Source organism: Leptinotarsa decemlineata, unplaced genomic scaffold (assembly GCF_025532065.1).
Source record: "Leptinotarsa decemlineata unplaced genomic scaffold, Ldec_3_MD MMD2_tig00005002_RagTag_RagTag, whole genome shotgun sequence".
Classification (NCBI taxonomy): Eukaryota; Metazoa; Arthropoda; class Insecta; order Coleoptera; family Chrysomelidae; genus Leptinotarsa; species Leptinotarsa decemlineata.
Genome location: NW_027412614.1, coordinates 1,638,739 through 1,649,384, shown reverse-complemented (window position 1 = coordinate 1,649,384; position 10,646 = coordinate 1,638,739). Strand labels below are relative to the sequence as shown.

Sequence of the window (10,646 nt, the reverse complement as noted above, 5' to 3'; positions counted from 1 at the left end):
ATTATATAAGTTTTTCTGTGAGAAAATATATGGAATTCAGCTTCAATGATTTTGTTGAACTGGGATTTCAATACTTCGTTACTTAGTTTCTACTCCATTATTTACAGTCTACCTGAATTCACTGACGTTTTTCGCTTTTTTATTTGCATTATCACAATGCTGATGTGCAAACTAATTTGTGGAAATATTATGATTATTATTACCATGTATCAATGGAAGCCTTGGTGCAAGAAGGTGTTAACACAATATTAAGGAATTATAGAAAAATCGATTTGAATAATAAAAACTGGAACTTTTTATCAACACATATGTCAATAATATTTTTTGCATTACATGGCAATGAAGTGCTTTCGAAAATCTTGTGGTGGGTATAGTTGCTTGAATTAATGTCCACGGTCCCAGAAAAATTGGAAATACTGAAAAAAAATGAGTTGACGCCTTTTTCCGAATTCCTTATAACCAGTAAAGTGATTTCAAATTAAACAAGAAAGTCGTAAGTGAATAATTCTATTGTTGAAAGCATTTTTCAAAATAACTCAGATGTAGCACGTTAAGAATAATAGTTCTTTCAGTTTTCTCCTCTTGTTAGATTATGATAGAATCCTCTGAGGTTTTCGGGAATAAATGGTAGCTGTTCCTGAATGTTATCGAATTTTTTGGTGCAATAGCCTCACTTTTTCCATCATACATCATCATACCAAAATGGTATCATCGTTCCTATTTCTGATCGTTTTTCCATTTTTCCTGAGATCAACTTTACTCCAATCTTTTGCTTCATCGAAAGAGTATCGACATTTAGATATTCCGAACTCCTCGGTCTGGATCCACCTCAACTCTCTATATACAACTTTTTCATTCATTCATTCATAATACAGATATAAGAATAATATAGAAAAAATATTATGATACACGAATAATAGAATGCAAATGTAGAGAGAAAGATGAAAAATATTACAAGAGATGTAAGATGGTAATTTTCATCTATCTCCTTGCTGAAGTTTTCCAATTCCCGAATTTTAGGAGAAAGGTTTTTCATGTGAGCAGATCTCTCGTTGAACTGTAGCCATTTGTTCAGACTCCACTTTAAAGAGAGAGACTTGCTCTTCCAGTTCAACAAGTATGCCCCTCTTCGCTATATATTCCGTTCCAATTTCATTGTAAACGTGATATATCTCTAAAAATTTGTTTCTCCTGGATCTCATAAATGAAAACCAATCATCTGATTTTTCGGGGTCAAGCGTTGGGGGCGGTGTAGATCCTGGACTAACATCCTCGTATTCAGGATTGATCACTTGAACCTGGAATAAATAGATGTGATGAGTAATACTGCCGTGTGAAAGTAAAAAGCAGTAAGTGCAATGATAATGATTTCGAGATATTGTCATTTTAGTCTTTTTTGTTCTACGCAATTTATTTTTATTTTGATTTCAAATAAAAAGACATTGAATATCGTTATTGAATATGTATTATTTTTTCACAAAAGAGAAAATTCTCTTACTTTGGCTTTTGTGGAGAAATCAGCAGTTACTGCTGTTTGCCTAAAAGTAGTGCAATAAAAAAATGATATTCGAAACAGTAAAAGTAAGTAATATTTCAGATTCATGTAAATAATATCGGCTCCATGAATAAAACAAATACAAAATGAATCAAGCAGTTTATTATAAAGCAAAGCAAAAAAACATTGACATGACACTAAAAGAAAACAATCAGTAGGTACCTATATTATTAACAAATTAATCGTCGTTATCTATCAAATCTTCTACATCAGCTTCTCTCAATGAAAGCCAGAACTGTCGTCTGTTTTCAGGCATGAGGGGACATAGTTGCGAAATTATGCCTTGTTTCTTTCGTGTAGAGACACCTCTAGAATTATCCCGTAGTTTATTGGGAATTTCTAGTTTGAAATTTACTTTAAGAAAATTATATTCTTTAAACTTTTCGTCATCAATATTGTTTTTATAAAATAATAATCGGCTCCCTCGTCTGAACTGAACCACAGATATATCGCAGAGTAAAGGTCTATCTTTTTGTTTGGATTTGGCTTTTGAATCTCCAGGCTTCCAGTTCAAAACATCATCATTTGTCAAACATATTGCGTTCATTTTTCTCCCATTGGAATTTTCTACGGCCTTGACAAAATCGTTGAAGTCATAAATGTTACCTTTGTTTGTAGTTTTCATGCTCTGTTCCACCCCGTGATGAACAGAATCCGCACTCATGAATGTGTGGCCAGCCTCAAAATACTTGATGGTAATTTCAGACGCGGCTATTACATTTGAATTTATAATTGTGACAAACATGGTGTATAAGCACCAATTTTTATTTTGGGCAGAGCAGTTGTCTGTCCAATACATCACTTTAAGGTAATCTCTTTCTTCAACTAAAGCTTTATAATATGCAGATGCAATTTCTTCTTTCTTCCTACCAGCCACAGCTTCATGCCATAAAACTGCTATATTTTTTTTAACGTCTCTACTCTTCACATCTGTCATTGATGCAAATGTTAGATCAGGGGTGTCCAACTTGCAATGCCTCAAGGGCCAAAACTAAAACCTTTGATGTTGTCGCGGGCCATATAATAATTTTGTAACAAGTAATAACAAAATAAAGTGAGGTATAAAAATAATTAAAACAAAAAAGAGTATTATTTCTTTTATTGCTCAACAAATACATTTTTTGATAAACGGAAAATTTATTGATAACACTTTTTAATAATGAAGACAAACATTGCAAAAGCAACGAAAAAGATGTATCAATTAGTGTGAGGACTGTGGTCGATCGGCTTCATCCACCAATGAGGAAATGTCCACCTCCAGTTCAGTTGTAGACAGTCTCATAAGATGAAGTAAGGAAAAATCGGTTAGGTTGCTTCTGTTTTTGTTTTTAATGTATTTCATGGAGGAAAAGGCACTTTCACATGTATATGTGCTTCCGAACATTGACGTCATTTTCAGTCCAAAATCTCGCAGGTTTGGGAATTTCTCCTTTGGCAGTAATTTGAAAAATTCAGGTCCCTTTTCTTGTTTGGTGATTAGGTACATGTCTGCTTGAAGATCACATAACTCAAGCTGTAAGTTGGGTGGTTGATCATCAATGGTTGCTCCAAGAGGGTTATTATAAAGTAGTACACTGCTTTTAAGACTTTCAATTTCTTCAAATCTTGTATTGAATTCATCAATAACTTGTTCAATTTGTGAAATGCAGGATGAAAACTCAATATTTTCCTCACCGTTGAATTCTTCTGCTATTTGCAGACAGCTAGGGAAGTGTGTCAGGTTGTTCTTTTCCAAAGCACGTTTAAACACGTTCAGCTTATTCCGGAATCCGTTTATCATTCCGATCAAATCTGAAACCGTCTGGTTTCTTCCTTGGAGACTCAAGTTTAACTTGTTAAGATGATTAGTCAGATCTGTTATAAATGCTAACTGTCTTAAGAATTCTGGATCCTTAAACTTCTCTTCCAGTTCAGTTGTGTCAGATGAAACGTATTTGTTGAGGAATGCAGGGATTTCCTTTCTTATGGCAAAAAATCGTTCCATGCACTTTCCTGCACTCAGCCACCTTACATGGTTGTACATTAGCAAGTCTCCATACTCAGCCTCTGTTTCCACTAAAAACTGCTTAAGTTGCCTGTGTAAAAGAGATCGATTTCCACCTCTAATCATATTTATAATCTTAATCACGGTTTGGAAAACTTGATCTTCCTTGACTGATTTTCCACATAAAGCTCCCTGATGTATAATACAATGAATTGTTGGGCAAGTGACACCATTCTCTCGAAGCAGACCCACTAATCCAATTTTTTTACCTGTCATTGATGGGGCCCCATCTGTTGCTATGGCTGAACATTTATCAAAGCCTCCAATTCTGTCAACTGTTTTCTTCACAGCCTCATAGATGTCTTTTCCTTTTGTTGTTCCATAAAGAGGACAAATATCAAATAACTCCTCTTTACTGGTAAAATCATCAAAAGTAGTGCGCACAAATATTAACAGCTGACTAATATCGGTTTGATCAGTGCTTTCATCCAAACAAAGTGAGAAATATGAACTTTTCTTAACCAGGCTAAGCATAGATTTTTCTACTTGCTCACCCATAGCAACAATCCTTCTTTGTATGGTTTGATGTGAAAGTGGCACTGATTCAAATTTCTCCGCCATTTTAGAATCACCGAAAGCTTTGGCCATTTCAACAGCACATTTTTTTATCAAATTGCCATCAGTGAAAGGTTTTTTTGCCTTTGCCAGCTCAAGCGACACGGCATAAGATGCATGCAAAGAATGCGTTTGAGAGTGTAATATTTTACTGAACATACCAGTTTGCTGTTTAAGCTTTTTCTTCAAATCTGCAACTAGGGCACGCCGACTTTCATTTGTGTACGTAGCATACTTATTTTCATGCACTGTTGTGTAATGTCTTCTCACATTATATTCTTTAGGCACTGAAACTACATTCATGCACACTAAGCACTGCAACTTTCCATTATTGTTAGCAATCAAGTAATCACTCTCCCAACTTTCTTTGTAAATTCTGTTCTCACTATCAATTTTCCGTTTTATTGGTTTTACACTCATTATTGTATAAGAGGAATCTAAACAAAGAATTAATCAAGCACTGTTCACTAGCAACGTAATAGATTAGCCGACTAGAATACGTGTCAGTCGCACGATGGTGCCTGGCGACGGATGGTAAGCAGTGGGAGGTGGGAGGTGTAGCCTGCGTGAACTGTGATGCGCAGTAATCAGTGCAGTTCTCATAGTGGTGGAGGACGATTGTGTTCGTTACACGTCCGCAAAGCGGCACGCGGTACAGTACTTGTGATGTAAAAACACTGCTAAACCATGAAATATAAATTAAAAAATCTTTTTTCACAGTGGCAGCATTTAAAGAAAATATATGCTTTTCGAAAATCTTACGTGGGCCACAACAAATAGCCTCGCGGGCCGGATGCGGCCCGCGGGCCGCCAGTTGGACAACCCTGTGTTAGATGAAAAACTACAATTCTTCTTGTAAAAAATGTTTTTTGGCTTGCGGGAATCCTTGGCAGCATTATTACTTTTTGCAAGTCTACACTCCTCACTGCTTCGGTTTCTATCTTTTTCCTTGCCACATCTTTCCTGTACTCTACTCTTCTTAATTTGGCAAATTCAATATGCTGTAACCATTTCATACATGTTGTACAAGAGGCTCGAAATTTAGTAGTTGAAGATTCCAGAGCTGACAGATTCAGATCAGTAGTAGCAGTTTTACCAGTACTATTTCTGTGTGTTGTTTCATATTCATTAGAACCTTCTGCATTTTTAAGATTTTCGTCTACTTCTACTACTGTGGCTGTTGCCTCATTATGCGATTTAATATGCTGAATCTGCATCATGCAGTGGTCGCACTCCTCATTTTCTAATTTTGTAAAGCTTATGTTCATGTCAGACACTACTTTCCGATATGTGTAATAGCTAATTTTATTTTGCGGAAATTTCTGAAGATAATCAGCATGCATACTTCTAATTGTGATATCGTGAGGTAGATACAAACGGTTAGGAGCATGTTCTCTTCGGTAGTGACTTATACATGGATGAAAGGATGAAATATGTTGTTGCAGAATTTCACGATTACACTTATTTTTCGGTGCTGCTAATCCTTGTCTGTCTCTATTTGGGGTTATGCTATCCGGTGCCAAATTTTTAAAAACCGTTGTAATGAATTTATCATTTTTTTCGTCATAGCCAAGAGTTCTCAAAAAAAATTTTTTGCATATAGTCTGAGAATGTGCGTTTTCATCAGGTAACGTATACATCAAAGATCTACTTCTCTTCCGTACTTCCACCTTCGTTGTTGAACGTGCTTTACCTTTTTGTTCAATTCGACCATGTACCCAAGATCTTCTTGTATTGTAATCCATTTTATAGAATTCATTCCAAATGGCTACTCTTCTCTGTTCATTTATTTTTTCCACACATCTCTTCTTGCATGCACATGGGCTCCTTAATTGATGACTGTTCTTATCCCTTTCCCTCCTCTCTGAATTTTTCCTTAGTCTTCTCTTTTTTCGGGTACAGATTATTTCATTATTCATGTTTTCATGTTCATTAGCTTCGCAACTTGTATTATCTTCTGAGCTCTCAGATTGTTGATAATTCGGATCAACAATTGAATCGTCAGAGTATCCAGTAATTTCACCAATTTCTTCATCGTTTTGTGCATTTTTAGCCGATGTTTGTAAAAGTTCTGAAATAACGAAGTCATTATTTATAGTTTGAATCACATTCATTAAAAAATCATGTGCTTACCTCTGTGATAAGATGCTGTCTCATAAGAAAATGCTTCAGTAGTAGTTGTTTGAATAATAATAGGTTCATCTATTTCTTCTTTGTTTTGAACTTCATTAGCTAAAGTTCTTGAGTCCGGTGTTGTAAGGTCTAAAATATAAAATTATATTGGATTTCTGTATGAACATGTCTAAATAATCCAATAAAATATTCTATTTACTTCATTTCAATAATATACATACCTTGAGCTAATACTTCCGTTCGATTATCTGTTGCCAAAGAAACTAAATATTTGCCCCGTGACATTTTATTTGAAACTTCTTGATAAACACAAAGTATATTTCAAAATGTTAGTTGGCGTACCGAGCAAGTTCTCGCATGTCTACGCACGCCAAGAAACTGAGAGCAACTAACTACCACAGTAAAGTTGAAGCCTGCGCAAATTCATGCGAGGACAAAACGTGTCATGTGACGTTTAGAACAAAAGCAGTATCTGGTAAAATACTTCCTCGTGTCTTGAAATAATACAAACAACATATACAAAAGTAGAGGTAAAAGGCAGTAACAAATGAAGAAAGTAGATACTGCTTTTTACATTCACATTTGAAATTATCTTAGGAGTAACTGTGTAGGTAAACAGCAGTAATGTATTATTGAGTTAGATACTGCCTATTACCATAACACTGTGGTGCCAAATCGTCAGTTACTGCCGTTTGCCTTACGATTTATGGCCTAAGTTGATTCGTAAATGTATACCAAACCATGTGTGGAGTTAGCGCAGTTACTGCTTAGGTATGCAACATCAATATCTGATTTTTGGCAAAAGTGTTACTTACTGCCCTTTACCTTCACACGGCAGAATAGATGTCGCGTTTGAGTAATGATAATTACCTGTTGGACTGATGTAGAAGGTCCTGCTACGACTTCCATCTCTCACACTTTTATCGACTTGTCTTTATCCCTTTTTTCATGTTTCATCGTGTGCCTCCTTCTAGATGACGACTTCAAGCTGGACTTTTTAGACTTCTTCGCCTTCTTCATTACCTTTTCTTCACCCTCCCTTTTTTTATTTTACGTCTCTCAATGTCCTCATCCGAACTGATCTGATTGAACTATGTGAAGATACCATATTCTTCGAATACGTTTCCTCCGTCTCTAATATATTAGTCACAACATATTGTGATGAGTTCGGAAGTGGCTCATCGAGATTCGGGCTGTAAGTCGCCATCACATTATCAAAGTTGGAAGGGTTGTCATTCATCTCCACGTAGTTTGGATTGAATTCATTTAACCCTTTGAGCCCCAAATTGAGATTTCAGAACTATTTTAATAAACATTTATTGAAAACTACCATAATAGTGTATTACGGAACCCTCCTTTTTCTATATCACCTGGTTGGCCTGATTTCAATTGGTGACTCTGAGGAGACGGTTCCCATACTTTCTGACCAATCTAAATACCCTCTCTACAGTTCGGGAGCGGTTATACTGGAGATGATTATTGGGTAATTCGAAACGTCATAAGTGTGTAGTAAAAGCTTGATTCACTTGTTCAGAATCGAGCGGTAGTTCCTGAACAAGCGAGTTTTATGGATAACTAGGTGTTAAATTACGAACCTACAGAAACACATGTCGAGTACATTTTAACATTTTATTTAAAACTATAACTAAAGAACAACATAGACTTTAACACGTTCACTGCTGATTAGAGACGTATATAGGACCCCAGGAGGTTTTTTGCTAAATGAAAATGCTCTAGGCAAATACTAACATGAACTTTACATTTTTTAATAAAAAAAGCCTAAGAATGACGTCAACAGGGCCATGACGTCTTTAGACGTCGTCAGCCTCCCATGACAAAAAAGTATGCCAAGGGCTGATGACGTCTAAAGACGTCATGTGTGTATTCACTATACAAACATACCAAATAATATACATTTTGGAAAATAGTTATTGAAAAAATATTTTTCATAAAATACACATATTATATGTAAACAGAACGAGACTCAGATCCTTATTCTAATATTTCCTGAAAATGAATTTTCGATACTAACATCTTACATAGTATACCTTATATACTCAAAAAACAAAAATGCAACTCAAAATATGGTAAAATAAATATATAACAAAAATAATTTAATTATTCATATGAAATATAGAAAAACACGGTTCTAAACAAAGCGCTGGCGTTCCAGGACAAGCTGGGCAGTGGTAAACTGTCTCTTTTCTTATCTTATTTTTGTTACAAATCGTGCATCTTCTATGTGCATGTTTCTTTCCTTCTCCGGTTTGAGGATTTTTTTGTGTAATATGCGTTGCTAGCATTTGCCTTCCCTGATTATTTCGATCTTCTGTTTCAGGTAATAATTTTTCCAACAATTGTAGTCTATAATCATGTAATGAACTTCTTGGACTCACATATTTTTTATATAATAAAAAAGAATTGATCGGGCTCATGTATATTATATGTACACCCAGTTTCTTATACCATCGCATAGTCTTCCTCTCACATGGGTAGTATGCCATCATTTGATCTTTTCTATCAATTCCTCCCATGAAATTATTGTACTGTAAAACAGCTTCTGGCTTTTTCACTTCTTGTTGCCTCTTGTTGAAAAAATTCACCAAATTATTGTCGAGATATAAAAGACGTCTCTTTTGTCTTTACACTTGGCAATCATCACTCCATTTGAGTAGCGGCCAATTGTCTCGCCCTTTTTTAATCTCGCCTCCTTCACATCTTTAGGGTTACTTTTCCTATACACTCTTATTGTCCCCGTACAATAAGTTTTTCAGGTCAGCAATTGAGAAGCCAGCTCATAGGAGTTATAATAATTATCCATATACAATGAATGTCCTACATTCAATTTTTGATCCATTAGACTCGGTACTACGTTGGCGGCATGACCTTTGCCACCAAAATCATCTAAAGTACCTATATAGACGGCAAACTTTTGAACAATGCCTTCAGGCTCGGTAAGAAGGTATAATTTGACGCCATATTTATGCCTTTTATTTTTTATGTATTGTCGGAAACTTAGCCTTCCCCGCCACAGTACCATTAATTCATCTAAAGACAGCTCTTTACCTGGCTAATAAAAGATTACTCATCCTTGAATTGAAATAATCAATGAGAGGTCTAATCTTATATAACCTATCAGTAGGTTTTTCCTGACCAGGTAAAGCATTTCTTGAAAAATGCAGACATCTGAAAATTAGCATGAATCGATCTCTACTCAGGTAATTTTTGAAAGCAGGTAAATTGAACAACCGATGAGTCTTCCAATAGTCTTGAAGTCTATTCAACAATCAAACTAAAATGAGGAGGAGCGCCATCATGCATAAACCACATATCTCTTCGGGTTTGCAATGGAACATGTTCCAAAAGTCCATTCAAATCGTTCTGAATGAACTCCAAATAACGTTCTCCATTCAATCGGTCCTGTAGAACGAATGGTCCTATAAGATGGTTTCCTATGATACCAGCCCAAACATTCACGTTGAATTTCCGTTGGTGTTTGGTTTGCAATATCCCATGGGGATTTTCTTCGGCCCATATATGGAGATTATGAGAGTTGATAACTCCATCTCTACTGAAACCTGCTTCATCAGTGAATAAAACTCGATTAATAAAAGTCATATCCTCTCTTTGCCTATCCATGAACCAATTGGCATATTCCAGTCGTGCTGGAAAATCTTGAGGTGTCATGGCATGTACCTTCTGGATGTGAAATGGGTGGAGCAGTTGTTCCCTAATTATTCTATGAATAGTGGACTTGGATGTATGGAACTGTTCTGATAGATTTCTGATGCTCATTGAAGGATCATCAGCGACGGCTTCCAAAATATTTTCCTCCAATACAACGGTACGTACAGTCCTAGGAGCGCCCTCACCACCTCGTTTTGGCAAAACTGTACCTACAATATTATCGAAATAAAACAACGTGCTCAAATTAATTATCAATTATTATATACCTGTCTCCCTCAAGCTGCGATCGACACGTTCGAATGTTTCTCTTGACGGTACCGTTCGATTGGGAAAATGCTCGGAATACAGACGACGAGCTTCTGCAGCATTACAAAATGCTCGTCCATAAAATACATGCATATCTGCATATTCATTGAATTTAAACTGTTCGGCCATATCAAAAAAATTCAAAATATCCTATAGAATATTGACAATACAATGATAGTCATATGACAACGCACCACTCAACAAAACAAAATCGCATTCCAGTTTCTCATTTTTTATCAAAACTTTCTAAAAGGTTTTTTTGTCAACATCTGTGAAAGAAATGGAACATAATTATTCCCTGGATATTTTTCACCTGATCATGTGCAGCCGTTTTTGTAGTTCATTCGTTTGCTTTTTATTAGTATA

The 10,646-nt window shown here is 35.7% G+C and overlaps 1 protein-coding gene across 1 annotated transcript; it reads right to left on the bottom strand.

Moving 5' to 3' along the window:
- Positions 1-1,016: 1,016 nt before the first annotated feature.
- On the bottom strand, positions 1,017-7,124 carry LOC141484180 (uncharacterized). The gene is made up of 4 exons (XM_074179275.1): positions 6,509-7,124; positions 6,288-6,416; positions 5,000-6,225; positions 1,017-1,298 (listed from the first exon to the last, which is right to left on the bottom strand). Exons 1-4 carry the CDS (start codon positions 6,570-6,572, stop codon positions 1,017-1,019), a joined length of 1,701 nt encoding a protein of 566 aa, XP_074035376.1. The 5' UTR covers positions 6,573-7,124.
- Positions 7,125-10,646: the final 3,522 nt, after the last annotated feature.